This window comes from Camponotus floridanus, unplaced genomic scaffold (genome assembly GCF_003227725.1).
Source record: "Camponotus floridanus strain SB8 unplaced genomic scaffold, Cflo_v7.5 scaffold44, whole genome shotgun sequence".
Lineage (NCBI taxonomy): Eukaryota > Metazoa > Arthropoda > Insecta > Hymenoptera > Formicidae > Camponotus > Camponotus floridanus.
Window position 1 is genome coordinate 871,982 of NW_020229592.1, and position 17,382 is coordinate 889,363.

At 29.5% G+C, this 17,382-nt stretch overlaps 1 protein-coding gene across 3 annotated transcripts in view; it reads right to left on the reverse strand.

Moving 5' to 3' along the window:
- Positions 1-17,382, reverse strand: part of LOC105255278 (plexin-A4) — a 402,585-nt gene that overhangs the window by 99,412 nt on the left and 285,791 nt on the right. For all 3 annotated transcript variants that reach the window (XM_025411861.1, XM_025411862.1, XM_025411860.1), the window contains one exon: positions 5,853-6,035. In XM_025411861.1, the coding sequence (XP_025267646.1) occupies positions 5,853-6,035 (183 nt within the window). The remainder of the gene's footprint in view (positions 1-5,852; positions 6,036-17,382) is intronic.

Below are 17,382 nucleotides of genomic sequence, written 5' to 3' on the forward strand. Positions count from 1 at the left end.
ATATATATATGAAATATTATGTTATTATTACCTAATTTTTAAAATGTACAAAAACGTACTATTAATATTAAAATTATTAATATTAAAACGTCATTATTTTCACCTGAATTTTCAACATAATTTCTGAGATATTCTATACATATGTTCATATTAATAGTATCAGTAATTATGTCTCCAATAACATTGCACCGATAATTGATAAACCATAATGTATTGAGGAATGTTATTAGTGCGGAATATGCGTGTGTATAATCGATAATAAAATTACTCCGCAATAACCTTAACTGAATTAAGCAGCGTTTTATAACCAGTCAAATCAATTTCGTATTAGCTGAAAATTAACAATCCTTTCACTTATATTTATATATCACATTCGAAGATCAATAATCATCAAATTTGTGGGATTTAATTAAATGTAGATATAATCTATAACACACATATACATTTGTATATATGCATAAATTGAATATATTATAATCATTATATCCTTTTTCTATATTTATATATGTCCTCCTCCCTCCTCTGCCTCGGAAAAGACATCAAATGTCCATAAAATCAATAGTGAAAATCGAGTTATTAACCTGGTCAATTGCCAATTTAACTGCATTGGTTAATATTGACCACAGTTATAATTAACAATCTTTTCACTTATATTTATATATCACATTCGAAGATCAATAATCATCAAATTTGTGGGATTTAATTAAATGTAGATATAATCTATAACACACATATACATTTGTATATATGCATAAATTGAATATATTATAATCATTATATTATAATCATTATATCCTTTCTCTATATTTATATGTCCTCCTCCCTCCTCTGCCTCGGAAAGGACATCAAATGTCCATAAAATCAATAGTGAAAATCGAGTTATTAACTTGGTCACTTGCCAATTTAATTGTGGTTAATATTGAACACAGTTATGATTAACAATCTTTTCATTTATATTTATATATCACATTCGAAGATCAATAATCATCAAATTTGTGGGATTTAATTAAATGTAGATATAATCTATAACACACATATACATTTGTATATATGCATAAATTGAATATATTATAATCATTATATCCTTTTTCTATATTTATATATGTCCTCCTCCCTCCTCTGCCTCGGAAAAGACATCAAATGTCCATAAAATCAATAGTGAAAATCGAGTTATTAACCTAGTCACTTGCCAATTTAACTGTATTGGTTAATATTGAACACAGTTATAACAAGCACGTGTGTCATATATCGCCACGTGTCACACGTGAAGATAAGCCCTTGCATTATTAGATCGTGTGCAAGACGATATGAACCGAAATCGATCAACCGTTAAATTATATATTCGATACGTGGGGATGACCTCGATCTCTTTTTCTTATCGCGACATCATCGATTCTCGTACGACGCGTATATTTTATCACTTTTGCCTATCTCCTTATTTAACCCTCACACAATCCCCAGCCATCCGCTTAATACAATCGTGGTTTCGCGATGCTGATGAATAGTACGATCGTAAAATTGCTCGTATATCGATATGTGATACAATTTATTTTGATAATATTAGTGCATTTGTGACATATTGCTTTTGATATTGAATATTATTGGCAATATCTTCCGAGCTTGATATTAAATAAATATAGACATACTTGAAATATATATATATATATATATATATATATATATATGTATATATATATATATATATATATATATATATTTATTTATTTATTTATGATGACGTTTCACAATATTGATGTGTATCACATATTAATTAATTACATAATAAATATTCGTATTAAATTTCAAGTACTTCTTTAGCAATATTTTTATTAATTTCACACATTATTTTATTAATGTTTTATTATAAAATTTTAATTATCATATGTGATACATATCAATATTATAAGACATCACCATATCATATGTTATACATATCAATATTATAAGACATCACCATTTTGTTCAAACATCAAAGAATAATCGAGAATTCTGATATTGAATATTAAATGTGTAAAGGTATCGATTTCAAGTTTAATAATAAATACGTCCAATAATACATGGCTAAAGGAATAATTCGTGATGATCTCATGTAACTAATGGAACGAATTTGCAAAGAAATAAAGCAGAGATATTGCAACTTGTTGGAAATGATATTCTGTCATCTCGTCGAAACGTGCGCGCAAGCTGCTTTCATCGGGTATAAAATATTCAACACGCGCAAAAATCCCACTATTTGGACTTCACTGAATTCGTAAAAATCATATTTTTCGCGATATCTCGGAAACAATCAGCATGCAAATGGAAACGTGAAAGATGCGAAATCATCAAAAAAAAAAAAAATTCCAAATGAAATACTTTTTCTCATCACAATCTGAATAGTGATAATTTTAAAAATATGCAATATTTTTTTGGCAATTTATCATGATGCAAAAATCATTAAAATATTATCATCGTTATTATTACACGTTGATATCACACATCAGCGTCATTATTATTTTTTAATACATTGTATAAAAATGCTCAATGTGAAAATTTTATATCCGAAATAAATTTAGAAAATAATTTTATAATAATAAATTTTTTATAATAATTTTTTTTTGTCATATCATTCTTAATATCAAATACTTTTTGCATACATCTAATATTTTCATCCTTGTTAATACATTCTTAATTTTACATTAATGATTTTTGTATTTTGAAGTCTTTTCTCCCTGACTTAATAAACCTTTTCACTGCGATAATAAGCGCGCACTCGCGTAAATCGATTTGACCTATCGAACTAACTGATCGAACACTCGAAAGGAACATTAGTTAGATGTGCTCGAGGCGAGGTCTCACCGAGATAATCCATTTCCGTTGAAATGGCAAAAGGCATAATATTACTTGGCGAATTTCACAAAGCGAATCACGAGCCACCCGGTTCTAGATGTACCGTTCCCGAGTGTTAAATGTCCGAAGCAGAGTTACACGTCATCGTTTACGAGACCGATAAATCTCAGAAGAGTACCATGAGTCGCGAATAGAGATTTCATTATTATAGTGTCGTAAATAATATAAATTTATAACGAGATATACGTGTAATGTCGTATCGCGCAAAATATGTCTAGTATAGATGTAGATATAAAAGCGCACATATATATACAGGGTGTCAGGGCAATCTCTTCCCAAAAAAAGCTCTTGTAGCTTAGTTATGAGGCTTGAAATAATTTCTTAATTTTTACATAAACCATAAAATATCTAGTAAAATATTCATTTTTCGATTATCTTATCTTAATACTTTTATGTACAAAATAATGAGAGGAATCAATTGGTGTAAAGAAAACACATAATTGTTTCGGAAAAAAATGTGTAATTGTTAATTGCAAATTATATATTTTTTCTTCGAAACAATTATGTATTTTCTTTGCACCCATTAACTCCTCTCATTATTTTGTATATAAAAGTATTAAGGTAAGATGATCGAAAAATGAATATTTTACTAGATATTTTATGGTTTATATAAAATTAAGAGATTATTTAAAGCCTCGAAAAGTACACGATGCAAAAATATTTTATTAGTGTTTTGAAAAGCACTCGAGGTAAGCTACAAGAGCTTTTTTTTGGGAAGAGATTGCCCTGATACCCTGTATGTATATAAGCGAATATGTTCTCTCCTTTCCTCTCTTTATATGTATTATATGCATTATTACTCTAGAAATATTATTATATTACAATAGAACAACTTATATTTATCGTTTCTTTCTCTATCGAGAAAACTGACTGCCCCTCGAAATCATGAATAAGAAACGCATTTTTTAAATCTGCAAATTAAAAAAAAATGAATTAAGAAGAGCGATATCGAGTATATATAAATTTTAGTAAATGAATATCTGTAAGAAAAGAAAACATAAGAATTCATTCTTATTCAGCAATCTAATTAACAATGAAATTATTCTTCTATGAATTATTCTTTATAAGTGTTATTTTAATGGCAATATTTTATTTTAACATACGATAAATATCATTATCTACGATCAGATGTAAACAAATCTCCATGTCAAAATCAAGAGAAAATATTGAAAATTATATGATATTTTTATAAAGCAGAGAATAATATATAAATTTTAGTAAATTAATATCTGTAACAAAAGAAAACATAAGAATTCATTCTTATTCAGCAATCCAATTAACAATGAAATTATTCTTCTATGAATTATTCTTCATAAGCGTTATTTTAATGACAATATTTTATCTTAAACGATAAATATCATTATCTACGATCAGATGTAAACAAATCTTCATGTCAAAATCGAGAGAAAATATTGAAAATTATATGATATTTTTAAAAAGCAGAGAATAATATATAAATTTTAGTAAATTAATATCTGTAACAAAAGAAAACATAAGAATTCATTCTTATACAGCAATCCAATTAATAATGAAATTATTCTTCTATGAATTATTCTTCATAAGCGTTATTTTAATAGCAATATTTTATTTTAAACGATAAATGTCATTATCTACGATCAGATGTAAACAAATCTTCATCATGTCAAATTCAAGAGAAAATATTGAAAATTATATGATATTTTTATAAAGCAGAGAATAATATATAAATTTTAGTAAATTAATATCTGTAACAAAAGAAAACCTAAGAATTCATTCTTATTCAGCAATCCAATTAACAATGAAATTATTCTTCTATGAATTATTCTTCATAAGCGTTATTTTAATGGCAATATTTTATTTTAATATACGATAAATATTATTATCTCTACGATCCTCAATCCAGCAAATACACGTTGGCGATTTTTGAACGAACTGTCGACTCTATCATCTATCCCGAAACCAATTAAATGGCCTGTTGTAACGTTTATACGCCACACTGCTTGCACAGTGTTTGATGCAGGAACGTGGTAATCGCACTGTGATCGCGATTAATTTAACGATCATGCCCTGCGATGATCGGGAAAGATTCAGATACATATGCGGGCGTGTGCTCCGGTGAGATGACGTGTGCATGTGCATGTGCATGTGCACGACTGTTGAACTTTGCCATTTGATCTCCTGCTTCGCCCGTTAAGGGTTGCTGAACTCTTTGCCTCTAGCGTCGAGGAGATTAGGGAAGGCAAGTAATGGTCAAATGTCGAACTACGTTTCACTAATCGATAACTTTGTAATGTTGATTATCGCAATTAATTAATTTATGAAGATATTTCAATTTCTATGCTGAACAGAAACATTATTTTGTTGCTTACAATATTTTTGCGCATTAATATATAAGATTTAAGAGTTTAAAAATGTGTGTATCACCAATTTTTGGTTAAAATAGTAATATACATCATGAAATAATAAATATCTTTAAGTTTATAAACAAAAATTACGAACTGATATCATTTAATTAATTAAAAAAAAATATATTTATAATTTCTATGATAATTTTATATAAGCAGAAAAAGAAATAAGAAAAGATACAGTGACTATATTTATAAATATCATTCGGAGTAGTTACATTGACTGCTTTATTTTCGAAATAATATTTTAATTATATGCTTTAGATTATTTACAGAAAATTGCTACCATAAATAGCCATGATTGATAACTCGATCGAACCCGGTATATTTTTCTTTATAGTAATCTTGTTATATAATTATTATATAATATAATTTTAATTTAATTATATAATTTATTATATATTAATTTAATTATATATTAATATAATTTTAATTTAATTATATAATATAATTTTAGCCTCAAGACAATTTTTTACGAACATATAAAGATATTCATGTCCTAGCAGAAATAATGACTGTATCTCTTGTTAAAAGAGATAAATTATTGAATTATCAAGTTAAATAATTTCGAGCACTAACCTTCTTAAGGTGTCCCTTATTGGTGCCTACAAAGACGACAGTGTAATCGCCCGTCGAAGTAGCTGCCACAGCCGTCAGGTGAGTCTCGAATGTCAAAACTGCAGTCGCACCCATGGGTTCTTCGCCACCTAAAGGTGTGTTCACATCGAGACCGCAGAAATCCTCGCCAATCGTTTGCAATTTCTGTAAATAGAAATAAACAAAATATGATGAGATGTTCCGGCAGAGTCAATATTTGATAACAGCTAATTAATGTAAATATTACCCATCCGCATGATTAATTCATACTTGCATTCTTCAAAAGGAATCGTAATTACATTTTAAATTTTAACGATTCCGTTTATAGAATTATATGGGGAAGGAAATAACTTATAATTATTATTTATATAATATAATATATTATTAAATATATTTTATTAAATATCTTATAATTATTATTTACTACTTATATTGATGATTTATGGTAAAAATTTACATTTAATTAATATAACAATAAATGCAATCAATAATAACTAAATCAATTTTAATACTATTGAAAAAAGCACAAGTTTTTTAGAAGAATAATTGATGTAAGAAAAATGAAAATCAATTTTACATCCTTGAATTTTTTTCGTATAAATTATTTAATTAATATCAATATATTTTTTTTCATCGTCCTTAATCTTCCTTACGTAATCACGTTCATTCGTTTGATTATTCTTTATATCAGACCTAATATTCAGACTTAATATTCTTCCATCGGATATGTAAAGTAAGTTGCAAGAAAAATATGAGTGTCCTAACGTTAAGGATTAAAAGCTCACTTTATAACGACTAATTCACCGCCAGAGGAAATAGGCCGCGGCTGATTTTACTTGCAGATTCTTAACTTCATGTATTAGAATACGCGAGATATGACAACATAAATCTATTTTCCCGCGTTAACGGAAAATTGCAAAATCACTCATCTTTCTGACTGTTCCATATATGTGTGCCAAGTGTTATTAAAATCTACATCTTCTGCGGAATATGTTATTTTCTTTTATTTTCTCGTCAGATCTTTTTATCATATTTCATACATTAAGATATATATATATATATATATATATATATATATATATATATATATAGAAAAGAAATAAGATGAGGAAATTGTACAAGTCAATGTCTCTACAGTACACATAAATAATATATTTATAGAAGTATATATTATAATATTTAATTGTTAAAATTTATCGAAAAATTATTTATTATTTAAAATTATTTATTATTTAAAATTTATCGAATAATTATTTATTTATTAGAGGTAGCTGAAGCTCAAAATTTGATGTATAATAATTAGTTATTGTATGTATCATGAGAGAGGGAGAATATCTCTATTATAATATTAATAATTTTGCAGAGATTAGGAATATAAAAGTTTTACGTCCAAGCGATTTACACAGGAAAGATACACAGGAATATGTCATGTGGAACAAATCTCGATGGACATAGAATTGCAGGGGCGATTTCGGAGAACCCGCTTCCTTTTTCCGGCGGAAAACCGGCAGGTAGGTTAGCGAAGCGCGAAAACGAGCGCGAAAAATATCCGCGGCTAAAATATCGTGGCGAGACGGCTCGCGATAAATTATCGCGGCCCCGACGATTAATTCTTGCCGGACCAGCAATTAATCGTGTCCTACGACACAGAGATGCTATGTTTTATTGTCCTTTACCGAACGCTCCTTTTCCCCCTCGTGAAACTTGAAACACACGTGTCGCGAGAAAAACAGAACTTGCAAACAAATCTTCTCTCGTATTCTTTCGAAAAGAGCATTTTGAATATTTTAAATGAACCATCTGATTCAGCCTAAATATCTTTTTATATAATTATTTTTATATTATTTTTGTATAATTTTTATATAATTATTTTAATATTTTATATAAATAAATATAAAGGCGTTCCAAAATTAACGATCATTTTTTTCATAGCTAGAGAGCAGTTCCTAAAGCTGAAGTTTATTTAATTGAAAAGTGTTTTTATTTATACATAATATACAATTATAATATATAAGAGATGTCTATGAAATTTTGTGTGTGTGTGTGATATCTAAAAAAAAATTAAACAACGATAGGTATCCTCTTCCTTATTATTCTTTAATTATTCAAATATTTGCAAGATAATTAATTACTAGCGACAGATTTTGTTCACGTTGCTCGAATTTGTTCGATCGCGTTCTTTTCCTTTTTTTTTACATATGCATTCCAAATATAATTTTTATATAATTATTTTAATATTTTATATAAATAAATATAAAGGCGCTCCAAAATTAATGATCATTTTTTTCATAGCTAGAGAGCAGTTCCTAAAGCTGAAGTTTATAATTAAAAAGTGTTTTTATTTATACATAATATATAATTATAATATATGAGAGATGTCTGTGAAATTTTGTGTGTATGTGAGATATCTGAAAAAAATTAAACAACGATAGATATCCTCCTCTTCCTTATTATTCTTTAATTAATCAAATATTTGCAAGATAATTAATTACTAGCGACAGATTTTGTTCATCTTGCTCGAATTTGTTCGATCGCGTATCTTTTTTTTCTTTACATGTGCTTTCCGAATATAATTTTTATATAATTATTTTAATATTTTATATAAATATAAAGACGCTCCAAAATTAACAATCATTTTTCATATATAATTATTTTAATATTTTATAAAATATAAAGGCGCTTCAAAATTAACGATCATTTTTCATAGCCAGAGAGCAGTTGCTAAAGCTGAAGTTTATAATTAAAAAGTGTTTTTATTTATACATAATATATAATTGTAATATATGAAAGATGTCCGTAAAATTTTGTGTGTGTGATATCTGAAAAAAATGAAACAACGATAGATATCCTCCTCTTCCTTATTATTCTTTAATTATTCAAATATTTGCAAGATAATTAATTACTAGACAGAAGATATCCTCCTCTTCCTTATTATTCTTTAATTATTCAAATATTTGCAAGATAATTAATTACTAGCGACAGATTTTGTTCACCCTGCTCGAATTTGTTCGATCGCGTATCTTTTCTTTACATGTGCATTCCGAATACTTCCCGCAGGAAACTAAGGGCTGTGTCTTGCACGAGTCGACAGATAGGATGATCCGCCGGTCGGGCGTGTTATGTGTGCACATACAAAAGCGTATGTATCCACATCAGAGCGAACAAACCAGCAAGCTCGTTCCCGGCGGAAGCATCGCGCCAAGTCGGGCTCTATTTACATTCCAGGGTCGGTTTTACCGCCCTACGCACACGCACACGCACACCCGTACACACATATTACCGCAGCGAACAATTATTTGCATTCCCAATGCTAATACGCCGCCGCCGACGGTGCGGAAGGAAGCGTCGAGATGCATTTTCGCTGCGGCCGTTCCTCGCGACGGCGACAATTGCGGAAAATCAGCGATGTACTTGCGCGAAATCGCGCCTCAGGCCGCATCCACATATGTGCAATAAACCCCATTCAATCATGCAAACATTCGTGAAGGTAATGCAAACATAAAATAATACCATAATATGAGTTAGAATAATTTATATTTCTATACGAGTCGTGATTAATAATTATCAACCTGTTAAATGCATTTTAAATGAATAAATAAATAAATACACACACATATGCATATTTGTGATCTTTAAAAATGATTTGTTGCAAAATATACCAATATATAAATCTCATTTATTCCACGTGTATTTGACAATATAATTCGCCCTGGAATGATTTATTATAACGTATTTGCGAAATTAAATATATAGTAATCAATTAAATGAACGAATTATCAAACATGCCTAGAATAAATGAGATCCATGTTAGTGTTTTACACATCATATATTTTTAAAGTTAGAAAATAAAAAAAAATAAGTTTTATAAATAATGTTTTTTCTGTATGTTTTTTTTTTACTCTAATGTGTATCTTATATATTTAATTTTTTTGCTTGCATTGCACGAAAGGAATCATCAGAAAATTTGGAAGGTACTTGATCGGTTAATATATTATGAATATACATTAATGGCAATTTGAGCGGAGTTCATTTATTCGCATGCAGTAATTTGCATATTTAGTAAGGAGCGCAACCATGCGCCGTTTTTCTAATTTTAATTCCGGCGTATAAAAAAAAAATGTTAATGCCTGATGTTAATATTCAACCTTAAATATTCGCGCATGAGACTTCGAGTGTACTGGATTTACTCTTTATATCTCCCATGCAAAAGGGGACGAGACTTAAAAAATTCATAGTATGCAAAACTTTACCTCGGTTTTTCATATCCCAGGCACAAAGCCGCTGTGTCAATGCTTTGACACACTTGATATTCATATGTTATCTGGCGAAAAACCGAGTGCAATGAATTATTCCGTCAGGACGTGAAGAGCACTCGAAATTTCTCTCTGACTTGTCCTTCGTCGTTTAATTTGGGGTGAAAGAGAATAAACAGCTTAAACACGCGAGCGAGTATTTGTCAATTGACGAGTATGAAATAATCGACAATCTGGGTTATTAGCAACGCGATCGACCAACTTTAGTAATGGCAAATCGCCGCTTAACTTTAATATCAGGATCAAAGGATATGCCGTTGGATGATTGCCTTCTGACAGCTTTACCAAAATGAATATACATGCGTACAGAATGTGATTACCTATATATAATAGATATCCTAGAGGATTAATGTCAATAGAATTATCGATCCCCAAAACTCACTTCAATCCGATGTATATAGGTATCTATATTCACTAAGCAAAGTCAATATGGACGGGATGCGAGAATTTCGCGTTTCATTTCTCTTTCTCCATTTCTCTCTCTCTCTCTCTCTCTCTCTCTCTCTCTGTCTCTGTCTCTCTCTCCTTCTGCCTTGCTTTTTTCATGTTTGAAACGTATTTCTCGTTGAACGATACCGTTGAGCAATAAAAAAAGCGCACCCTCGGCTGTTATTACAAATGCGCAATCATTTCCGAAAACGTAAACATATTTTGCACGTACACGCCATTCTGTCACCGGATAAAATATTTTTCAACGAAAAATTCCGAAACTTTTATATTTGTTGTAATCTGATAAAAAGGCATATACCACTTTTTTTTACAAATACCAGCTAGAAAATTGCCTGTCACCGAATTTTGCAAGTGTCTACAGCTGATGTATTAAACTAAGCGATTTCCTTTCATTTTTTCCAGAATTTTGCGCGTCAAAATTGATTCAGACGTAAATCGTATAAATGATTTTCTCCCAAACAAAGCAAGACAAGATAGGAAAAATAATTGTAATTATTAGTGAGAATTAAATTATGTTTCTCAGAAATTAAAACGATATTTCCCGATCGAGCGTACGCCATCTTGCCGTCAAATAAAATAATTTACAGTGGAAGTTTCATCCACGCACTGAGACAAAATCTAGTTGCATTAATTAGAATTCTGATAGATTCAACCAGTATGTCTATTGGAAAATGGACGAATCAGAATTCTTGTAAAAATTATCAGATGAATCTTATTATTAATTTCTTCCTGTTAAATTTACCAAATTTTCTGGTTAATAATAAACTAAACTCATCAGCACCAAGTCGTCTCAAATTTTTTCCATATTCTAATCTCAAAAGTCTGTTTAATATTCTGAATTCCAACAAGATTATTGGATAAATTCAATCCAGATTATTGAATAAATTATTTTAAGTTCAGTTTGTTAGAAATTAAACAATTATTTTAAGTTCAGTTTGTTAGAAATTAAACAGTGATGCAAGAAGAGAATGCAGCTCAAACACACACAATCAGAGAGCTAGTCCTCTTTCTGACACTACTGCTCGTAAGAGAAAAAAAATATACTTTGGATTTAATGTTAATACTAGTTTTTTATATACATTTTATGGCAAATATTGAATACGAGTTAAGTTAAGAGTGTCAAGCAAAGAAATTAATGTAACAAGAAATTAGATCCAACCAAAATACTAGCCAAATCCTTATAGTAAAATCTATTAAACGTTCTAGTTATAAAAAATCGAGTCTAGTTATAAAAAATCGAGTTATTATGATAACTAGAAATTCTTGTTTGATTTAACCACACTGTAAAAAAGCATGTAAAATTACACATATAATGAGTGTAACAATTACGTTATTTATAACGGAAATATATAAATTCATGTACTTTTACAAAAATTAGTTTTTTTACTCTTTCTTGTGTAAATTGTGATGAGAAATTAAGGTTAAAAGTGTAATTTTGATGAGAAAATAAGGTTAAAAGTGTAATTTTTAGATTTTATGTAAATGTACAATTTTTTGTAACATTTATATAAAATTTAAAAATTACACTTTTAATCCTGTAATTTCTTATCAAATATAAACAAATATTTACATAATAAAGAGTAAAATAACTAATTTTTATAAAAGTAGTAAAGTTATATATTTTCATAACATAAATTTATATACTTTCGTTATAAATAGCGTAATTGTTACTAATTATGTATGTAATTTTAAATTAAATTTAATATGTGAAATTGTATAAATACGTATACAAAATGTATTATTACATAAACATTTCTAGAAATCTACTTCTAACATGTAAATTTATTAGTACGAGATGCTTATTTACCATTTAAGATAATAATTTTATCTATGAAATGTAAATTTACTAATGTACATATGTAAATATACACCTTTAATAGTTGGTCTCAAAATTATCTACTACAATATTATATATTATAGTGGATAATATTGAGACCAAATATTATCCACTATTAAATAAATATATAATACATTTAACTAAATAAATTTAAATAAATATTTAAATAAATATAATTTAAATAAATAAATTTAAATAAATACTTAAATAAATATAATTTAAATAAATAAATTTAAATAAATATTTAACATATAATATACAATATATAATATTATCCACTATAATAGTTGTAAATTTACAGAAAAATGTTTTACAGTGCAAAACGCCTTCAATTATATACGTCTTGTTGATAACATCAATCAAACGATTTTTCTCAGTGCGCGTAACTAAATGGATCAGTATCCGGAACCGGTTTTCGACAAATCTCGTCGTCGTCGTCGATAAAAGCTTCGCCGGCGCGCTAATCCCGTCCGGCGGTGAAATCGAATGAGAGTCCCCCTTCCCCCTCCCCCCTCAATTTTCGAAAATATGAAAATGTCGACAACAGGGCGGGCGGCAATGAAATAGCGAGCGCGTGCCCGGACCATATTTCGCCGTTCGGCAATCCGATTAAGGAGGACAATCCATTCTCTCTGTCGCTGCAGCAATTTTTCCCGTCGTCGTCGAAATCTCATTTTCCGAAAAAACGCTCCCCGTCGATTTACTCGTCGCGTCGATCCGCGAGCGGACGAAATCGTACGATTTCGAGGGGCGTCGAGGAGCGTGGCACACGATCGCCGCATTTTCTCTCCTTCGATCCTTCCGCCGACGTCGACGTCGACGTCGACGTCGACGTCATCTATTCCACCCTGGGTTTCCCTCCGATCGTTTCGCCTCTCTTTCATCTTGGTTTTCCGCCAATTTCGATTTTCCTGCGCAGCATCTCACTACCGTCGTCAGTCACCTGACGATATTTCTCGTAGAGTACGTGACACGAAGGTCCTTCGGTGACATAAATCGACGCCTCCTCCGCCAATATTCGAAGCAAATATTTTCAACCGGTTGTTACTATGTTCATCTTATTCGAATATGTTTATGCAGACAGGTTGTCGTTTTCTCTAAAATTGGATTCGTGATTGGATAAGTTTCTTAGTTTTTTTAAAGTTGTTGTTTAATCATAAATTTATAGAAATTCAAATTTTGCGGATCATGCTTCTGAGACATCTTTAAAAAAATAATGTACACATATTGCGTTATTAAACTTGAAAAAAAAAAGAGCATTTTAATTTTTTTTTCAATTACACACACACGCGCACACACATACATCAAATTGAAATGTTCTAAAGCGTTCGAAAAATTTAATTAAAAGAATTTTTCCGCTTTTTCAAAAATTATTAAATAGCTTCAAACCTAGCATTAAACCTTCGATAATGTGAAATTTTACAAATTGTAAGATAAATAAATATCGAAAATTGAATATACAGGGTGGAACAAAAGTCTGGATACAGTCGAATATCTCGTATAGAATGCATTTTAGAACAAAATGCTTTATACAAAAGTTGTAAGGATTAAAAAGAAATCATTTCTTAATTTTACATAAACCGTAAAATATCTGGTAAAATATTCATTTTTCAATTATCTTACCTTAATACTTTTATGTACAAAATAATGAGAGGAATCAATTGGTGTAAAGAAAACACATAGTTATTTACGAAGAAAAAATATGTAATTTGCAATCAACAATTAAATATTTTTTCTTTGAAACAATTATGTGTTTTCTTTACACCAATTGATTCCTCACATTATTTCGTACATAAAACTATTAAAGTAAAATAATCGGAAAATGAATATATTGCAAGATATTTTACAGTTTATGTAAAATTAAGAAATGATTTCAAGCCTTATAACTCAAAAAGTACTGGAGGGAAAAATATTTTATTAGAGTGTTTTGGAAAGCTCTCGAGGTAAGCTACAAGAATATGCAGTGAAAAATAGGGGGTTCCATTTAAAAAATTCAAGTTGACCTTGCCCTGACCTTGGCGACGCCACTCAATGTCAAATGGATATTACAGTTAAATACACCTTTTTAATCCTTACAACTCTTGTCTAAAGCATTTTGTTCTAAAATGCATTCTACACGAGATAATCGACTCTAATCCAGACTTTTGGTCCACCCTGCATATCTCTCACGCATGCTTGAATATGTAGACTACGATGAAATAAAAAATTCCTTCCGACAATAAGTATTGCATCATTTATGAGGAAGTTTATTCATAACTCGCAGTAATCCACGAAATCATCAATGGGCGCAACAAAAGAATGCATCGCATGGAATGCCAGAGCACATGTTTCCGCGATTAACTCCTCGTATACGTGGCATGCTTCGCATAATTCGCAATAATATGTATATCACCGTCAGTTCGTGCGCCGCTGCCACGAGCAGCAATAAGTTTTCGCGAGTGAATAACAAATGGCAACCGGACAATAAGCGTCGTATAATCCGCGCCACGCTAAATTACCGTAACATTCGCCGTCGTAACAATATCGGCGAAACGATCTTAACGACGTTGTATGTCGCGGCGGTAACAATGTGTGACTGTCGTCGCTTACAATGCTTGCATTCTTGCGTTGCTGAACGCTTAACATTTCTTTTTTCACGAGATTTCTTTTTTTTTATTTTTTTTTTCAAGACGAGAGATACTAAGATTTCTTTTTTTTTCTCAAGACGATACTAAGATTTCTTTTTTTTTTTATTTTTTTTTTCCAAGACGACACCACACAAGTGATTTTTAGGAGGATATCTGAGCGATACAGAACTAGATCATCGAAATAGCGAGCGAGTTATTGGCTCGCTTATCGCGAGTACGCTCCTCCTCGATTCGCGACGAAAGTCTGGCGAAAATCGTTTCAACGTGATTGTTTTTCTATTGGATTTTTTTTGACATGGCGTTGTGAGCCGTTTTTCGGCACAACGCCAGAAAATGCGTGAAATTTCTTTTATAACGAAACAAATTTTAATTGGATTTCGTTTCAATCCAGATCCAATATTCCGCGAATTCTTCATAATAATATTATTAACCTTCATTTATAAAATTTATCGCGCCTATGGGGGTAATTTGATAGAATATATAATTTTCAGACGTAATTTCTTTTCAGGTTTCCAGAAATGTGCGATAAATGAAATGCAAATTTTACCATTATTACTTGCGTGTTATATTATTTTGCCAGTCACTTTGATATTTTTACGCGAACAAAATACATTACGCGGTAATTAAAATATTTTGAATTGTTTCACGAAACAAATTTTATAACAGCTTTAGTTTTATACTGTTAAGAAAATGTTGTTTTCTATTCATTTTTATCTTATTCGTGCTTTTGCGTCAACAAATTTGAGCCCTTTTAATGAATTTTCGGGCCATCCGCGCATCAACGTTAAATTAAAACAGATTAATAACAACAGTGACATCTTCGAAATGTCGAGTTCAATCGAAAACACGAACGAAACGCGACGGACCTATTCGTGTGGATAATTTTCGCTCGATGTCCGTTTCATTTTCTTTCCTTTATATCCTCCGTTTTATTTCAATAGTCGCGTTTTTGTCAATACGGGAAATTGATTCGCTTCGATGTTGCTTCTGTTTGACAGAACAAAAACAAAAAAACAATTCGAGACTGATTTATCTTTTCCTCAGTGACCGAGCTGCATTTCGATACTTGTCCTTCCTCGTTATTACATCTTTCGCTTTGTGATCAAAATGATTACGAATAATATTAACTTCTCGCAAGAATTTCATCGAGAAGAATATCAAATTCTCTTTAACGTGCGACAAAAAACGGAGCTTTGCGCAATATTAATTATTCTTTATGCAGATTTATCCATAAAAAGCAATATTACGAGAGATATAATCTTGATACAGTTTTACATTTATTGCTGAGAATAAGTCGATCACTCTCGAGATATATCCTTTTTAATGAAGCGAGTTTGCCAGTCCTTTCGAATTGTAGTCTTTGTGATTTTATTTCGATACAAATGAATATTGGAAATTTGTGTTCAATTTACAGATTTTATTATCACCATGGACGCTAAATTATATTTTTGAATAAAAATAGTTTTTATAGACAAAAAATGAATGATTGAAAAAAATACATAAAATGTAAACTTTTTTTTATTTAACAAACTAGTTACTGCATTTGAAATTTAACTGAACAATTTAATAAATTTTTTAATAGGAGAAAAGAGAGAAAGAAAGATATAAAGTAATACATCTATTAATATTTACATACACAAATAAAAAGAATAGATGTTAAAAATATTTGATAATCAGAAAATATAAATGATAACAATTATTTGTGCAAATTTTGCTATAGCATATTATAAACAAAAAATGATTAAAAAAATACATACAATGTAAACTTTTTATTTTATTTAACCAACTAGTTACTGCATTTGAAATTTAACTAAATACAAGAATTTAATAAATTTTTTTATAGGAGAAAAGAGAGAAAGAAAGATATAAAGTAATACATCTATTAATATTTACATGAACAAATAAAAAGAATGGATGTTAAAAATATTTGATAATTAGAAAATATAAACAATAACAATTATTTGCGCAAATTTTGCTATAGCATAATATAAACAAAAAATGATTGAAAAAAATACATACAATGTAAACTTTTTATTTCATTTAACAAACTAGTTATTGCATTTAAAATTTAACTGAACACAAGAATTTAATAAATTTTTTAATAGGAGAAAGGAGAGAAAGAAAGATATAAAGTAATACATCTATTAATATTTACATACACAAATAAAAAGAATGGATAAAATAATGGAATGTTAAAAATATTTGATAATCAGAAAATATAAATGGTAACAATTATTTGTGCAAATTTTGCTATAGCATATTATAAACAAAAAATGATTAAAAAA